At 40.6% G+C, this 19,321-nt stretch overlaps 1 protein-coding gene across 9 annotated transcripts in view; it reads right to left on the bottom strand.

Annotated features, from left to right (window-relative positions):
• The window catches only part of MKLN1 (muskelin 1), a 365,877-nt gene that overhangs the window by 109,441 nt on the left and 237,115 nt on the right, over positions 1–19,321 (bottom strand). For 8 of the 9 annotated variants that reach the window (XM_070071320.1, XM_070071319.1, XM_070071316.1 and 5 more), the window contains 2 exons: positions 12,808–12,950; positions 10,416–10,504 (listed from right to left, as the gene is read on the bottom strand). In XM_070071320.1, coding sequence (XP_069927421.1) covers positions 10,416–10,504; positions 12,808–12,842 — 124 coding nt within the window. In that variant the 5' untranslated portion in view covers positions 12,843–12,950. Of the gene's footprint in view, positions 1–6,337; positions 6,421–10,415; positions 10,505–12,807; positions 12,951–19,321 lie in introns of all 9 variants that reach the window. The other variant, XM_070071322.1, reaches the window with a different exon arrangement.

Below are 19,321 nucleotides of genomic sequence, written 5' to 3'. Positions count from 1 at the left end.
TTTCAATCCAGCTCCCTCCTAACACGCCTGGGAAAACAGTGGAAGACGGCCCAAATCCTTAGGTCTCTGCACTCATGTGGGAGACCTGGAAGAAGTACCTGGCTCCTGGCTTCGGATAGGCTGTTTGGGCTATTGCAGCCACTTGGGGAGTGAACCAACCTGTAGATAGAAGACCTCTCCCTCTCTCTCTCTCTTTCTCTCTCTCTCTCCCTCCCTCCTTCCCTCCCTCCCTCTCTCTCTCTGTAACTCTGTCATTCAAATGAATAAAATAAATCTTTAAACAACAACAACAACAAAAAAGACCTAATAACTAAGGAAAAGAGGGTAACAGAAACTTCTTTACCTAGATTTTTTTAAATGCACCAAAAAATATTTTTTTAAAGATTTTATTTATTTATTTGACAGGTAGAGTTACAGACAGTGAGAGAGAGAGACGGAGAGAAAGGTCTTCCTTCCATTGGTTCACTCCCCAAATGGCCGCAATGGCCAGAGCTGCGCCAATCTGAAGCCAGGAGATTAACCTAGTGCTCCATGCACCGGCCCCTGATAATTTTAAACATTAAACCTAATGAAGAAATATTAAGGATTCCCATTCAAGTCAGAAAAAGAAAAAGCAGCACAATATCTCTACTATTCAATGTTATATGAATTCTCACCCAGTGTAATTTTAAAAAAGTAAAGGAAAATTGTCACTTAAAGATTATAAAGATGTCTACCAAAAACATCAAGAGATTCAACTGAAAAGTGTCCTTAAAATTTGCATATTTGTTCAAGGGAAACATAAAAAAATCAGTATTTTCTTTACCTATAATGGCCAATTTAAAATATTTTAAGACTCCTTCCTAACAGCCAAAAAGCTAAATAACTCAGAAAACAAACAAGGAAAATAGGCAGTATTAAGAAAATGTAGAATTCCGTTTTAGAAGTAAATAAATGAAGGAATATACTATGTTCCTAGACAGGAAAACTCAATGTTGTATTCTTCCTAGTTAATTATTAGTTTAATTAAGTAAATCAAAAATTCCAATGGCATATATTCACTTTTTTTCTTGACATATAACTGAACATCTTGATCTGAAAACACAAGAATATTCAAAATAATAAGACTCGCATTCTACAAAGGTACAGTAACTATAACAATTTCTACCAGTGCAGGAAAGGAGAGTGAAGTCAGTGGGACAGGAGAGAGCCTTCCAGACTCCCCTGAGCATTCAGTGAGCACTGTGCTACCACCATGGAAGGACAAAGGCCTGGCCACGGACTCCTGAGGGCCCTGCAATACTTCAAGGTGCTCCTGAGTGATCAAACGTTTCTGTAACACTAGGAATTTGTCAATGTTTTAATCAGCCCAACATGTGCACTAGTGTGAAAGCAATATGGGTACAATGCTGTAAGCTGGTTCCAAAACAATGGCAGCAGAAAGTACTGTCCTCTCTCCTGCAGTACAAACTGAACCGTACGTCTCACCACAATGCACCTGCAGTCCCTTCTGTCTCCTTTTGCTCCTTTGGGCAAAGGGAGAAATCACTTAAGAATGTCCTTGATGATGCGATAAAAATTTATTACATTCCTCTCATTACCCACACATATTTTCAACATCTTGTGTGACAAAACGGAAAGCAAACAAAGCACTTTTGCTGAATACCAAAGCATAATTGTTATTCCAAGAAAAGGCACTTGTAAAATTATTTTGAGTTGCAAGCTAAAAGAACTAATGGTTTTTTTGGTATGGGACACCATTTTATTCTTGAAAGGAAAACTGGCAGGCAACCTATGATTATTTACGTTTGAGTATTTGCCAGACATTTACCTATCATTTCAAGGAATACAACTAATGATATTTACTGGCAAAGATAAAATCAAATTTTCAATTGAAAATTAGAACTCTGGAAAATTGCTATCTACCACTACAAGCTTGACTGCTTCCCAATTCTTAAGATTCTTCTGAGGAGCTTGGAGGTGCTATTTACAAATTTGACTTTTAAATTAATGTATAATGAAATGTTTCCATATTTGGAAGATAAGCTTATCTCAATGAACCAGATTTTTAAAAGATTTATCTATGGTTTGAAAAGCAGAGTGACAGAGAGAGGGAGAGAGACAGAAAGAGAGAAATCATCAGTTGGTTGACTCTCAAAATGGCCACAACAGCCAGGACAAGGCCAGGAAGAAGCCAGGAGCTCCATCCTGGTCTCTGACATGGGTGGCAGAGACTCACGTACTTGGGCTATCACCTGCATTAGCACCTAGCATTCCCATACGGAATGCACGTATCCCAAACAGCAATGCAACGCCTGCTGCTGAACCACATTTTCTAAATGACCAATAAATGACACTTCAAAATCATGCATGGGTTAAGTCTAAGTAAGACCAAAAAATTTTATTGTAATCAAGTAAGGTCACTGGTAATTTCATAGTCAATAGCACAACTACCTTTAAGAAACTAACATTTGCCAACTTTGATGAAGTATCAAAGAGAATATCCACAATATCTCATACCAGGACTATTACTTTCCAAGGTCATCTCTCTTTCACCGTACCAGACTAAGTGAGGAAGTAAGACATACTGCATCACATACATTCCCATTGTTGTCACCTTAAACATGCTATGTAAGGGACACACAGGCAGTAGCAACCAGCCATGAGGGCATATGAAATATGCCTGAGATGTTTGTTACAGCTCTTAGTATAAGTGTGAAAACAACAAAAACTTCAAAAAGTTTTATATCAACAAATATTCAATTATCATCATTGTTTTGGCATTCACTTTTTTTTTTTTTCCACTTAATTTGAAAGGCAGAGAGACAAAGAGAGATCGTCCATCCATCGGTTCACTCCCAAAATGCCCACAATAGCCATGGTTGGGCCAGGCCAAAGTTGGGATCCTGGAACTCCTTCCAAGCCTACCACTTGTGTGGTAGGCACTCAAGTGCTTGAGCCATCATATGCTGCCTGCCAGGAAGCTGGATTAAAAGCAGAGTAGCTAGGACTCAATCAGGCACTCTGCTATGGGATGCAGGCACCCCAAGTGGCAACTTAACTGCTGTACCACAAGCAGATAAATAAACCCTGGGGTATATTTCTTTATCTAGAAGTGTCATTTAAAAGTTTGTCTATCAAATAATATAGCAATAACTATCAAGGACTATAAACATAATAAAAGAGGATTATAAACCCAAATCCCCAACATCATGTATGTGTGTGTGTGTGTATATCAATAAGATAAAATATCAATTAGAGTTCCAGATCCAAGCTCAATTAAATGGGGGAAGGGGACTCGTATTTATGTAAGTACCAGTAAACCATTCATTTTTTAAAATTTTTTGAATGCTTGCTAATGAGATGTCTTTTGCATACCTAACTGTCTAACAAAAATATTTCTAGAGGGGCCAGCATTATGGCATAGCAGGTAGAAAGTTGCTGCCTGCGATGCCAGCATCCTATATGGGCACAAGTTCATGTTCCAGATCCTCCACTTTCAATCTAGAACTCTACTAATGACCTGGCAAAGCAGTGATGAAGGCCAAGGGCCTGGGCATCTGCCACCCATGTGGGAGACCCACATGGCTTCTGCCTGGCGCAGTACCAGCCATTGTGGCCATCAGGGGAGTGAATCAGCAGATGGAAGCTCTGTCTCTCCCTCTTTCTCTAACTTTGAGTTTTAATTTTAAAATTTTAAAAAATATATATTTCTAAAACAAAAATTCTAGAATTTTTAAAAATCATTTATTTACTTGAAAGGCAGCGAAAGAAATTTCCCGTCTGCTGGATCACTCCTCAAATGCCTGCAACGGACCAGCCTGAAGCCAGGAAGGAGCCTGGAACCCAATTTGGGTCACACCTGTGGCTGGCAAGACCCCAGTTACTTGAGCTATCATCTGCTGCCTCCTAGGATGTAAGAAGCTGGGGCTGGGAGAATGCATGCTGTATCCAGCCAGAGTTCAAACCTCTGGAAGTCTCCACAGCCACTCAGGCTGCAAGTGACTCCTGCACAGAAACCCACAGCTCCCCATCCCAAAATCCAGACGCCTCCTGAATCTCTCCAGGACTCGGCATCTCCTCTTCCCTGCACTGTCCGCTCATACAGCTGTTATCCTGGCTGTGAATGATCCAATCATCTGTATCAATATCCTCACCCCATTCCTCTTTAGCTTTCTTCCTCCCTAATCTAAACGACCACTGAGGTTTTCTCTCCTAAACTTTTTAGTTGCTCTCTGGAACATACTTCCTGAATTAATAACCTCAATTCCTATACATAATTTCCTTTTATTTCCAGGGCTTACCTAAAACGATGCAACCATGCTTCTTTCCAATGCCAGTTCTCCATTTTTTTTTTTTAAGATTTATTTATTTATTTGAAAGGCAGAGTTACAGAGAGGCAGGGGCAGAGAGAGATCTTCCATCCACTGGTTCACTCCCCAAATCACTGCAACAGCCAGAACTGGGCCCATCTGAAGCCAGGAAGCCTGGAGCTTCTTCTGGGTCTCCCATATGGGTGCAGGGGCCCAAGGACTTGGGCCATCTTCTGCTTTCCCAGGCCATAGCAGAGAGCTGGATCAGAAGTGAAACAGCCAGGACTAGAACTGGCGCCCATACAGGATGCTGGCACTGCAGGTGGCAGCTTTACTATGCCACAGCACTGGCCCCAGCTCTCCATTTTGACACTCATTTCCATCAAAGGTATCACTCCATCATGGACTCTAGGTTTTTTTGCCATGAACCCCTTTGGCTGTTAGGCAAAACCTGTGGCAACGCCCCCCTCAGTTTTAAATGTACAGAGAAAACAAAATGGTAGAGGAAACCAATCATCCTGAAATGTAAACATAATGAAAAATGAAATATTACACAGAAATGTCTTCTTATTAGCACATTAATAAGATCCAGTGGCAAGTCTCATAATCATCTCAAAGTTAGTACACCACTCCTCGATGTGATGCAAAGTTTGTAACTTCTACCTGCAGCAGGTCATAGGCACTGCTACTACTATAGAGTATTGGCTATATTCATAACTAAAGGAAAGTTAAAAGACTATCACATATTCATAACTAAAGGAAAGTTAAACATATCACTGAGAGGTTAGAAAACAGAAAGACATAACTTTTTCCTCAGATCATCACAAAGCCACTAATTTACAAACTCTTATACAATAAATTCAAATGGTCAGATACAACATCTGTAATGAGGAAAGCAGTCTGGTTGGCACTTCTGAAATATGAGGAAACAAAAGACAAGGTTACCATCCCCAAGTATTTTCCAATGGTCCTGAGAAAACAGTACGTAACTATGTAACACAATAAAAGAACCCAACCTTTGGAAGTAGACAGACTTGAGTTTAAATCCCATCTCTGCTTTTTACTACTTATATGGTTTTGGCCATGTCAGTTCACCTCTAAACTTCAAATTCCTCATCTGTAAAGTGAGTGCAGCAACACTGATCTCATAATGCTGGTTGAATTAGTGCTTCATGAACAGTGCTTTTATTCTGAAGCAATACTAGCATACTTGCAGAAGTATTAAGCAAGTATCAAATGCTGTATCTCTGATTCATGTGTATAGCCTAGGACAGGTCATTGGACTTCTACCCTCAGTTTCTTCAACTAGAAAAGGAAAAAAATTTTTATCTGCCATTAAAATGCTCAAAGGACTTACCATATGTGAAAATACAAAACCATCGAGTCATTAAAAAACATAACAAGCTAAAATAATGACTGCTGAAATGACATGATAGTTTAAATTACGCTTATACATATTCCTTCTATATAAACCTAAAATACTGCATGTAAGAAGGCCTGTAAACAAACGCTGTGGTGGGGCTGGCGCTCTGGTGAAGCAGGTTAAAGGCCAGCCTGCAGTGCCAGCATCCCATATGGTCTTGTCTGTCCCACTTCCAATCCAGCTCCCTGCTAAAGCACAGGAGAAAGCAACGGAGGATGACCCAAGCCCTTGGGCTCTTGCACCCATGTAGGAGACCCGAGGAAGCGCCTGGCTTCAGATCGGCTCAGCTCTAGCTGTTGCAGCCATTTGGGGAGTGAACCAGCGGATGAAAGAGCTCTCTCTCTGTCTCCATCTCTCTCTGTAATTCTGTCATCCAAATAAATAAAATAAATCTTAAAGAAACAAAAGAACAAATGCTTTAGGAATTTAAGCTGAGAGATGTTCAAAATAGAAGCATTTCCTTTATAAATATGACATTAACATTTAAAAGACTGTCACAGATCATAACCTAGAACAGAACTCAAGACATGTGCAATAAGGTAAGCTACCTTACCATCAGACAGCAAAGGTATCATCCTCTTTTTACAGAAAAGGTAACGTAAGGAAGGGAAGTGAAACAGACCTGAAGGAAGGATGCCAATGGTATCAGTGTAGTGTGCTGGCTGGTACTCTGGACTATCCATGATAGATTCTGAAGCCTAAAACCTGCCACACAATAAAAATGTGGGCTTATTTTTCCCTGTTAACAACTTGTGACCAAACTTACTTTAAATTCAGTTTAAACAAAATTCAATGGAAAAAGCTATGTATGTTACAAATAAAATTACACTGGATGCAAACCCAATGACTTCGAGATTGCCTGTTATTGAGGTAGTCTTGCTTCTGTTCTTTCCCCTTACTATGGATAAACTGAATGCTGATTGTATTTAGAAAGTGTGTTCGAGATGAGCTTCTTTGTATTCGGATCTGGCTGAGAAGCCCAGGTGAGCATTTCAGGCATGGAAAGCCAAAACACTGTGGCAAAAAAAAAAAAAAAAAAAAAAAAAAAAACAAACCACCACCACCACCACCACCACCACACCAAACTAAACCAAACCAAACCAAAACAACGATCTACATGGGGCCAGCGCTGTGGCGCAGCGGGTTAAAGCCCTGCCCTGAAGCGCCCGCATCCCATATGGGCGCCGGTTCAAGACCCAGCGGATCCTCTTCCGATCCAGATCTCTGCTATGGCCTGGGAAAGCAGAAGATGGCCCAAGTCTTTGGGCCCCTGCACCCGTTTGGGAGACCCAGAAGAAGCTCCTGGCTCCTGGCTTTGGATGGGTGCAGCTCCAGCCGCTGCAGCCATCTGGGGAGTGAACCAGTGGATGGAAGACCTCTCTCCCTGTCTCTCTCTGTAACTCTTTCAAATAAATAAAATAAATCTTTTAAAAAAAATCTACATGAAGGATCTCTGTGAGTGAGATCCCAATGGAAAGAAGGGGCCATCAAAGAAGGAGGTACCTTTCTCTGAAGGGAGGAGAGAACTTTCACTTTGCTTATGGTCCTGTCAATACTGACAGAGTTTATAGACACAAAAAGCTTCCATAGCAATTCATGTCAAGAGCCTCGGGTGATCACTAATGTCATAAATAAGAGTGCCAATTGTTAAATCAACAACAGGAGTCACTGTGCACTTGCTCCCCATGTAGGACCTCTGTCCTTAAAGCACTATACTATGAGAATTAACGGTAAAAGTTGTTTCCAAACATTACTTTATACTTTGTGTGTCTGTGTGGGGTGCAAACTGTGGAAACCTTTACTTAGTATAAAATGGTCTTCTGTATATAAAGTTAATTAAAAACGAATCTTAATGAAGAATGGGATGGGAGAGAGAATAGAGGTGGGACAGGAGTGGGGGAGGGTGGGCGGGGGGGGGACCACTTTATCCCTAATGCTGTAACTATGAAATTTGCATTCATTAAATAAAAGCTTTCTTAAAAAAAAAAAGACAAGATTCTTTTTAAATAAAGCAAGATCTTTCAAATATATCACTACAGAATGTAAATATTAATTATTCAAACACATTTCTTCTTCTAACTGTAACAATTTAGCCTGCCCAGTTCAACAAATATCTGCATTAAACCACCACCAAAGACAGCTACCATAATTCATGCCCTTTGGCAGAACAGTTTCTGTGAATATTTGTAAACTTTCTGTATACTGTGTTCTGACATCTTCTTAATTTTTATTTCTTTGCATTTTATATGAAAGGCAAGGTGATGGGGAGGGAGGGACAGAGAGATAGAGAGAAAGATCAAGATCTCCTGCATTTTCTGGTTTACTCTCCAAATGACTACGTAGCAGAGCTGGGCCAGGCTGAAGCAGAACCTCCAGCAAGGGCTGCCCACTTGGATGGCAGTGTTCGAGCCACTCCTGCAATCACCTAGAGTGTGCACTGGCAGGACGCTGGAGCAGAAGCAGAGGAACTGGGATCCAAACCCAGGCATATGGGCTAAGGCATCACAAGCAGCAACTTAACCACTGTGCCAAACACCTGCTCCAATAGTTGATTTTTTTTTTTTTCAGTAAATATGGTGATAAACCAAAGATGCCAACCTGACACACAGGCTTTTAGTTTCACATTTTGCTTACATAACTTTCAAACAAAAATTATCAAGAGATGTTAAAAAGGGGTTGAAAAGCAAATAGACTACAGACCAGTATTAACATTTTTTAACAGAAAAGAAATACAAATTTACCTAAATAGTAGTGTCCTAAATATTAAATGAGCTAATCAGTGGCTATAATTACCTGGAAAGCTTCAATTAACATCCTGCCTGAATACTATAAGATTAACTCCAGGTCAAGAAAAGATATCAGCCAGCGCCGTGGCTCAATAGGCTAATCCTTCGCCTGCGGCGCCGGCCCCCAGAGTTCTAGTCCCAGTTGGTCCTCTTCCTGTCCAGCTCTCTGCTGTGGCCCAGGAGGGCAGTGGAGGATGGCCCGAGTGCTTGGGCCCTGCACCTGCATGGGAGACCAGAAGGAAGCACCAGGCTCCTGGCTTAGGATCAGTGTAGCTCCGGCCATAGCGGCCACTGGGGGGTAAACCAATGGAAAAGGAAAACTTTCTCTATGTCTCTCTCTCTCACTGTCCACTCTGTCAAAAAAAAAAGAAAAGATATTGTGTTCTACAGTTAGAATGCTGCTGAGAAGAGGGAAATGTTGGTAAAAGAGATAAGATTTCAGGGTAAGTGAGTGCTAGAGCTCTACTGTACAGCATACTTGAAAACTGCTCAGAAAGTAGAACTTAAATGCCTCACCACATTAGGCCAGTGCCACGGCTCACTAGGCTAATCCTCTGCCTTGCGGCGCCGGCACACCGGGTTCTAGTCCTGGTCGGGGCACCGGATTCTGTCCCGGTTGCCTCTCTTCCAGGCCAGCTCTCTGCTGTGGCCAGGGGGTACAGTGGAGGATGGCCCAAGTGCTTGGGCCCTGCACCCCACGGGAGACCAGGAGAAGCACCTGGCTCCTGCCATCGGATCAGTGCGGTGCGCCAGCCGAGGTGGCCATTGGAGGGTGAACCAACCTTTCTCTCTATCTGTCTCTCACTGTCCACTCTGCCTGTCAAAAAAAAAAAAAAAAGCCTCACTACAAAAAATGTGTGTTGAAGGATATGTTAATCAGCTTCCCAATGTATGCCTACATCACAAAATTATACTACACATCATAAACATATAAAATTATTATATTCACTAATTAGACTTTAATAAAGTTGGGGGAAATTAAAAATGCACAAGCAAAAATTCACCAAAATAAAATAAAAGGCTAACAGAAAGAGCTGGGAAGGGTTCTAATTTCCACTGCTTATATATCTGAAATAAAAGATCACAGAATTATTAAAGCTACGAAAGACACTGGAGGAACTGGGTGATCCAAACACTAAAGAAACAGTTACTCACTAGCACAGAAGAAGTACATAACCAAGAGTTAAATTTATCCAAAAAATTTGCTTGCTCACAAATTCTTAAATAGAACAGGAAACAGATTTTATTTACAATTATTTAACAAAAGAAATTACAGTTACAAAAGAAAGTAACACACTGGACACCCAACTATTTCCAAGATGGCTTTCCCTCTCTAAGCAATCTTCAATAAGACTTCAGGTATTCCTTCTGCACAACTGAATTACTGCATCAAGATAGAACAGAACGGCTCTTGACAGACTAGCAAACACTCTATTCCACCAAATCAATATGTGAGGTTTGGGCCTTTAAGGTTATCCTTTCATTAAAGTAGTAATGGTCAAACAGCAGTTTACAACACACTAGTAAGTCATGAAATGAATTTAGTGAATATGACCAATATTTCAATAAAAAAAGAAATAATAAAAAGTAACCATAATATACTACCTTAAGAAACATTTCAATATTTTGGTTTTCGTTTTAGAATGCTAAAGTTTTAAAACTAACAACATTTTCTGTAAAGGATCAAATAGCAACCCTTTTGAGCTTAGTGAGTAACTACTGAACTCTTGCAGCTAGTTCTGCCTTTACAGCACAAAATAACCACAGGTAACATAAACAAGCCAACAGAGCAGTGCTCCCATAGTTTTTTATTTTAAACAAAGAGGAGGCCTGCAGGATTTGGTCCATGGGCTATAGTTTCCTGACTGATGATATAAAAAAAAATTTTTCCATTCCTGAATGCTAAAACCTTACCTATTTTTATGAATCGACAAGGGAACATCTGTTCATCAATTTTATGCTTCAAGGTGAATGTTTCTTTGTTATAATCATTCTTTAAGCCACTGAAAGAGAAAAAAAAGTTATTAAATCTGACTTCATAATTAAGAAATACACTAAAATATAGATGTCATACTCAAATTTTCAGTTTAAAACAATGCTCACAATAAATGACTAAGTGGTCCAACATGCAAATAAAGTTAAAACTTTTATATTCTAATGAACTGCATCATAACTATATTCTATTAATTATTTGACAGCTAATGAAAAACACTGAGTATTAACGAGTTGGCAACAGTGCACAGACATGTATTACAGGACCTAGTGTCATTAATGTATAACTGAAGTTTCAGGTGGTAAGAAGAAAAACTAAAAAAAAAAGTCACATTGATAACTGACAACTTAAAAGTCAAATATGAGAATTTGTCTAAGAATTAAATCATTTGTTTCTGAATGGGATGTTAATGTTCCTTTTAAACAAAAATTCAAAGACAAACATGCTTTATCCTAAAGGAACTCACAGCACTACTCCACTTAAACAATTAGAATTGACATATAAACAAGGATACATCATAAGTTAGCAGAAAATGGAATTAAGAGTATTTTGGGGACCAGTGTTGTGGTGTATCAGGTAAAGCCACCGCCTGTAGTGCCAGCAACCCATATGGACGGCCAGTTTGAGTCTCAGCTGCTCCACGTTCGATCCAGCTCTCTGCTATGGCCTGGGAAAGCAGTAAAAGATAGCCCAAGTCCTTGGGCCCCTGCATCTGCGTGGGAGACCCAGAAGCTCCTGGCTCCTGGCTTTGGATCGGCACAGCTCCTGCCACTGCAGTCACCCGGGGAGTGAACCAATGGATGGAAGACCTCTCTTTCTCTCTCTCTGCCCCTGCCTCTGCCTCTCTGTAACTCTGCCTTTCAAATAAATAAATAAATCTTTAAAAAAAAAAAAAAAAGGCAGCTTATTTTGGGGGCCGGCACTGTGGCGCAGCATGTTAAAGCCCTGGCCTGCAGTGTGGGCATCCCATATGGGCACCGGTTTTAGTTTCAGGTGCTCTACTTCCAATCCAGCACCCTCCTAACACACCTGAGAAAGCAGTGGGCCCCTGTACCTACGTGAGAGACCCAAAAAGAGCTCCTGGCTCCAGATCGGCTCAGTTTCGGCCAATGTGGCCATTTGGGGAGTGAACCAATCGATTGAAGACCTCTCTGTCTCTACCTCTCTCTGTAACTCTACCTTTCAAATAAATAAATCTTTAAAAACATTTTGGTGCCAGTAAATTTTTAATTCCTTGCATACAAGGAGTCTTAAAAGTCTTCCTGGAAAATGTATACTGTGATAACATTATGCCTGAATTTTTCTTTTTAATTTTTCACCAAAATAAACTTAGCTTTAAATTATACATTTTCAACTTTTTGAAATCCAACTTTTGAAATGTGAAAGTCACCTTCTGATTATGCCCTAACATACTTCCTGACTAAAATCAATGCAGTATTGGAGTAATATTTACTTAAAGTACTGAGTTAATGGGATCTACCATGTCACAAATATATATTTTTTTAAAGATTTATTTATGTATTTGAAAGTCAGAATTACACACAGAAAGGAGAGGCCTTCCATCCACTGGTTCACTCCCCAACTGGCCACAACAGCAGGAGCTGTGCCGATCCAAAGCCAGGAGCCAGGAGCTTCCACCGGGTCTTCTCGTGGGGGTACAGGGGCCCAAGGACTTGGGCCATCTTCCACTGCTTTCCCAGGCCATGGCAGAGGGCTGCATCAGAAGCCGGGACTCAAACCAGCCAGCACCCACATAAGATGTGCTGGGCAGCTTTACCCGCTACATCACAGTGCTGGCCCCACAAATATATTCTATATCTGCATGGTTTTATTTGCATATTCCACTGCTATATGATTTTTCACTCTCTGAGGGGCAAATTAACACCTTTATTTCTGATGGTTCCTGAGCTCCTCCTCCCTCCTTGCAGCAAGCACTATGTTAAATCATGTAGCTTTTCCATTTACAAGAACTTCCTTTTTTCAGTGCCCCACTTACAATAAACTCTTAGAAGATTACTTCTGGATTACAGCAGTGAACCAACGTTTTGGATAGAGACTATATTTTTATAGCAAAGGTTTTCATTAAAGCTCAAGTCATTAACATTTTAAAAATACAATTGAAAATAAAAAATATCAAAAAATTTTATTCATTTTTGCTTGATAACACTGAGTACCCAGTAGTTTAAAGGGAAAAAAAAAGTTAAGCCACAGTATTAAAAAATAGGAGAAATATTCTTTTCTCTTTTGAAAGAGATGAAACTAGAACTGCAGTTTGTTTAGAAGACAACTTCTCTCCTCACAACCACAACTCACCTAGACAACAGCTCTGTCATATTTTCTTCATTCATTCCACCAAAGACTTTGAATTTCTTCAAGTTGCAGACGTGAGTTTTCTCATATTTTCCAAATGTGATATTCTGAACTATAGCAGGCCTTTCAAGCTTCAGAATCAAATACTAAAAAAAGAAACAACCAAATCATATCTTCCTCTGTTTAAAACAAATAATTAGACAACTCTAAAAGTTAAAACACTTGACAATTAAACAGAAGGTCTATCTGGACCCCTCTCCACTGGAAGATTATTTTTTGAAAAGTAAAGAATAAAACACAAGAGTCCTATAAAGGCTACCACACAATCACCACTTTTTTTTTTTTCAATTTCTTTGTTTTAATTTTCTTTGAAAGGCAGAGAGACATAAACAGTCGAAGAAAGATGGCTCATCTAATGGTTCACTCCCCAAATGCTCTTAACAACCTGAGCTGTCAAGGCAAAACCAGGAAGGAGCCCAGAACTGAATCCAGGTCTCCCGTGTGGGTGGCAGGGACCCAAGTACTTAAGCTATTACTTAAGCTATTCGAAGGTGCCCATTAGCAGGAAGCCGTACTGGAAGCAAGGATTGAACCAGGTACTCCAACTCGGGATGCAGGAGTCTGAAATGGTGACCTAACTAATATACCAAACAACTCACCCATTTGTTTAATCTAGTAAATCCCAGAAACTGTATCATCCTGAATACTGCAGATTAAAGGTGAGGAAAAATTTCTTTTTTTTTTTTTATTTGACAGGTAGAGTTATAGACAGTGAGAGAGAGAGACAGAGAGAAAGGTCTTCCTTCCGTTGGTTCACCCCCTAAATGGCCACTACGGCCAGTGCAGTGCCGATCTGAATCCAGGAGCCAGGTGCCTCCTCCTGGTCTCCCATGCGGGTACAGGGCCCAAGCACCTGGGCCATCCTCCACTGCCTTCCTGGGCCACAGCAGAGAGCTGGACTGCAAGAGGAGCAACCGGGACTAGAACCCAGCACCCATATGGGATGCCAGTGCTGCAGGCGGAGGATTAACCAAGTGAGAATTTCTAACCACAGAACAGTATTCAATAAGTAAGTAACATAGCCAAGGAATTAATTATCAAATAAAGCAAGATTAGAATGCAAAAATAACAAGTTCATGTTCCCATGAACTACACTTCAATAACTAAATCAATGCTCTAAGCCAGTGACAAAACCTAAAACCTACAAATAAACTTCAAGAGTTACTAACCACCCCTGACAATTTTACAAATTAAACAATCCAGACCTACTATAGATGTCTAATGTAGCTCAAGTTTCCCTACCACACACTGGATAAAACAGGATCAGTTAATTAGGGAAAACATTTTACATTAGCAGACAGTTTTCAATTAAAAGCTTAAGCAGGAAATTACCACTGATTGACTACGTGAGGATAAAGCTACCCAGAAAACCAACTGAGACGTCTGTTGCAGAGATTTCATGTTTCATAATGCTAATGGGTACTGCAGGTGATAACAGTCAGCGGTCCTACACCTATTCCCATGCACAAAAACTAACTCAAAATGAATCAAAACTGAGCCAAGACCAACATCCTAAACATAAGCACTAAAACTTCAAAACCAATAGCAGAAAGACAATTGACTCAATTTAAAAATAGACAAAAGACATGAATAGCTCTTTCTCTAAAGAAGATTAAACATCATGGGACCAGCATTGTGGAGTAAGCTGTCACCTGCAACACTAGCATTCCATATGGGCACCAGTTCAAGACCTGGCTGTTGAGCTTCCAATCCAGCTGCTTGCTAATTAAATTTTCTATTCTGGCCCAGCTGCTTGCTAATGCAACTAGGAAAGCAGCAGCAAATGACCCAAGTTCTTCGGCCCCTGAACCCATGTGGGAGACCTGGATGAAGCTTCTGGCTTCGGCCTAGCCCAGCCCAGGCTGCTGTGGCCTTTTGGGGAGTGAACCACCAGATGGAAGATCCCTCTGTATCTCCCTCTCTCGCCCTCTAACCTTGCCTTCCAAATAAATAAAATAAATTTTAAAAGGGGGAGAGGGCAGCTTGGCAATGTGGTATAACGAGTAAAGCTATCACCCACAATACCAGCGTCCCATATGGTGGGCAACAGCTTGAGCCCCAGCTGCTCCACTTCTGATCCAGCTCCCTGCTAATGTGTCTGGGAAAGCAGCGGAAGATGGACCAAGTGCTTGGGCTCCTGCACCCATTTGGCAGACCCAGATGAAGCTCCTGACTCCTGGGTTTGGCCTGGCCCAGCCCTAGCTGTTGTGGCCATTTGGAGAGTGAACCACTGAATGGAAGATCTCTCTCTCTCTTCCCCTCCCCACTCCTCCAACTCTGCCTTTCAAAATAAATAAAATAAATTTTTTTAAAAAATTAAACATCATGAAAAGATGTGTTCAACATTGATCATCAGGGAAAGCCAAATCAAAACCACAATGAAATATCACTCTCAACACACATACACACACACACATACACAGAGAGACAGAGAAAGAGAGACAAAGACAGAGAAAGAGCAAAATAACAAGTATTGGCATGTTGAGGACAAAGTGGACCTCTCAAACATTGCTGATAGAAATGTTAAAATTATAAACATTGTGGGTAATTTAGCAATTCCTCAAAAAGTTAAACAGAATTACTACATGATCAAGAAGGTCTACTCCAAGCATATACCCAAAAGAAATTAAAAAAAAAAAAGTATTTGAACGAACACATGATGTATATGAATGTCAAGAGTAGTACTATTCGTAATAGCCAAAAAGTCTACACAACACAACCCAAATATACATCTACTAATGACTAACCAAACAAACCACAAAACATAGTATTATTCAGCAACAGGAAAGAATGAAGTACTGTTTAATGCTACAACATGGATTAACCACAAAAACATACTAAAGTGAAAAGTCAGACGCACAGGTCATGCTATATGACTATGTTTATATGAAATAACAATAATACATAAATCTAGAGGCAGAATGTATATTATTGCCAAGAGCAAGGCCGAAGTAGAAAAGGAGAAACTGCTTAATGGATACGAGGCTTTCTTGTGGCTAAGAAAAATACCTGATCACTAGATAGAGGTGACAGTAGCACAACACTATAAATGCACTAAATGCTGCTGAAACATACTTTTAAATGGTCACTTTTATATGAATTTTACCTTAAAAAATGCTTTCAAATAAAAAGTCTGAAATCAAGGTGATAGCAGTGCCAGGCTCCCTCCAAAGGATCTATGGAAGGGTCCTCTGGGGTTTTCCAGGATCTCATGGCTTCTGGTGTTTCCTGGCTGGTGGCCACAGAACTCCAACCTCTGCCTCTGTCTTCAAGTGGCCTTCTTCCTGTGTCCGTCTTTCCCTTCTAGGTATCTACTGAGGACACCTGTCACCTTAACCAAGGTGGTGTCAATACAAGATCTTTACCTTAGGTCCACTTGCTAAGACCTGAACGCCAGGTAAGGTTGCACTCTGAGGTTCTACATATCTTGTACTTTGTGCGTGACAGACGTAGGTACGATTGAATCCTCTACACAGAGTCAACCAAAGGGGGCAAAGAGAATCAGTGAAATTTCACAGAAATGAGGTACTGCTAAAATGTCAGTACAGTCAGAGTCTAGGAAGCAAGGCAGAGAACACGTGTTGAGACTGAGGAGGCTGCAGTCACCAGGGCGTGCAGTCTGTGCCATTGTATGAAGTTCGAACTACAGAAGCAGTGGGCTCTATTAAGCACAATGGGAAAACCATGATCTGTTCAGCATCTCTCTGTCTCTCTCTCTCTCTCTCTCTCTCACACACACACACACACACACATACACACACACACAATATCTGTATTGCTGAGAAGGGATTAGAGGAACTAACACCATTTATGGTAATTCAGGTAAGAGGTGAGATGAAGAGACTTGGATTATCATGGTGTGGAGATGGAAAACAGAATACTAAGTATTCTGAGCTAAGTAATGGAGAAATAATTGATGGGATTTGTAATAAGAGGGTGTAGGGAAGGGAGGAGGAGGAGGTATCAAGAAGATAATGATTCGGTTTTTAACATGAACAACAGGGTAGTTGGTAATATCACTTACTCTGACAGGAAGGACTATCATAGAAAGTAAGAAACATAGAAATGAGACTAAGAAAGTCCAGATTATCTGTATCTAAGGCTGTGTAATAAGTCATCTTAGTGTTTTAAAACAAGAATAATTTGGGACCAGAGTGTAGTGGGTGAAGTCACCACCTGCAGTGTCTGAATCCCATATGGGTGCAGGATCGAGTTCCAGCTGCTTCACTTCCAATCCAGCTCTCTGCTATGGCCTAGGAAAGCTGTAGAAGATGGCCCACGTCCTTGGGCCCCTGCACCCACGTGGGACACCCAGAAGAAGCGCCTTGCTCCTGGCTTCAGATCGCCCCAGCTCCAGCCATTGCAGCCATTTGGGGAGTGAACCATCAGATGGAAGATTCTCTCTCTCTCTCTCTCTCTCTCTCTCCCCCTTCCTCTCTCTCTCTCTCTCTCTCTCCCCCTTCCTCTCTCTCTCTCTCTCTCTCTCTCCCCCTTCCTCTCTCTCTCTCTCTCTCTCTCCCCCTTCCTCTCTCTCTCTCTCTCTCTCTCCCCCTTCCTCTCTCTCTCTCTCTCTCTCCCCCTTCCTCTCTCTCTCCCCCCCTGCCTCTCTGTAACTCTGCTTTTCAATTAAATAAATAAATCTTTTTTAAAAAAAAAAAAAAACCAATAATGTATGACTTGTGATTCCGTAGATATACTAAAGAGTTCTTCCACTGGGATCCCCTGTACTCATTCATGTAGCTAGTGGGTTGGCTGGAAGAGTAGGCTTAGCTGGACTGACTCTGATGGCTTTCATCCTCAAGGAGGCTAAACGGGCTTTCTACAGATCACAGTGTCTTAGAGTTCCACAGAACACTTTGGAAAGCAAACAAACATGAAAAAATTATTAGCATCACTAATCACGTAATAATGCAAATGAAAACCACAAAACTTGTACATTTAATTCCAATGCATCTGTATTTGTGATACCCAAAATTTTGCCAACAATCAGAGATGAATCCCAAAATAATTATTTTCAGTGAAACAAGTCATACAAAAAAATACTGTATTGCTCCATTTATATAAAATCCTAGTAAACACAAACAGATAAATACTGAAAGAACACAATCAGCTGCTGCCCATAGATGAGGGGGTAAAGACTAAAGCGGTGAAAGTGGAGGAATTATAACAGTACATGGCAAGTTTTTGAAGGTAACAGATATATTGAGAATCTTAAGTGCAATGGTAATTTTCGAAGGTTTACACAGGAGCCAGCGCTGTGGCACAGTGAGCTAAGTCTCAGCCTACAGCACCAGCATCCCATATGGGTGCAGTTTGAGTCCCGGCTGCTCCTTTTCCTGCTGCTTCCTGCTGATGGTCTGGGAAAGCAGTGCAAGATGGCCCAAGTGCTTGGGCCCCTGAGCCCATGTGGAAGAAACTCCTAGCTTCACATCGGCTCAACTCTGGCTATTGCAGCCATTTGGGGAGTGAACCAGAGGATGGAAGACTGTTCTCTCTGTCTCTCCCTCTCTCTGAATGTAACTCTACTTCTCAAATATATAATTAAAAAAAAAAAAAAGTGCATACAAAGGTAACCAAATTGTATGCTTGGGCCAGCGCTGTAGCATAGGTTATGCTTCCACCAGTGGCGCCAGCATCTCATATGGACGTGGGTTCAAGTCCTAGCTCCTCTACTTCCGATCCAGTTCCCTGCTGATGGCCCTGGGAAGATGAAGTAAGTGCTTGGGGCCCTGCGCCCATGTGGGGACCCAGAAGAAGCTCCTTGGCTTGTCCCATCTCTGGCCATTGAGGCCATTTAGGGAGTAAACAGGCAAAAAGAAGACCTCTGTCTCTCCCTTTCTCTGTAACTCTGCCTCTCAAATAAATAAATACATCTTTAAAAAAGAATTGTACATTAAAATGGATGTCAATTATACCTCAACAGCTGCTAAAAAAAAAAAAAAAGAACAAAAGCTAATACTAAGAAAATGAGTAGGCTAGCCACAGACTAGGAGAAATTATCTCAATACATAATTGACAAAGAACTTATACCCAGAATACAAGAGTATTTTTTGGTGCAAAAAATTTTTGAAGTCTATGCACATGCATACTAGGATATGTACTAGGATATGTACTAGGATATGTCCCCTGATTGGCGACAACTAACTGAGCACCAAAGGGGAAACTTGTTGAAGTGAAATGGATATGTAAACAAATCAAAAGCAAACAGCTTCATTTCTTTTAAATAAGTGTTCATAAACAAAAAATAAATGAACTGCCAATAGAAAAAAGAAACAAAATGTTTAATATTATTAGTCAGACAGTTACCAACAGTAACCACTAATATTAAATGTGTGTCAATACCAAATACTGTTGAAGCAACTAACAGTGCAATAATTTTACATAAAGTCAATACATGCCTACCTTATAATGTAGCAATTCTACTTCTAGATTATTCCAAAATAAGTGAAAATGTATA

This window comes from Oryctolagus cuniculus, chromosome 3 (genome assembly GCF_964237555.1).
Source record: "Oryctolagus cuniculus chromosome 3, mOryCun1.1, whole genome shotgun sequence".
NCBI lineage: Eukaryota > Metazoa > Chordata > Mammalia > Lagomorpha > Leporidae > Oryctolagus > Oryctolagus cuniculus.
This window is presented reverse-complemented; position numbering and strand designations above follow the sequence as displayed.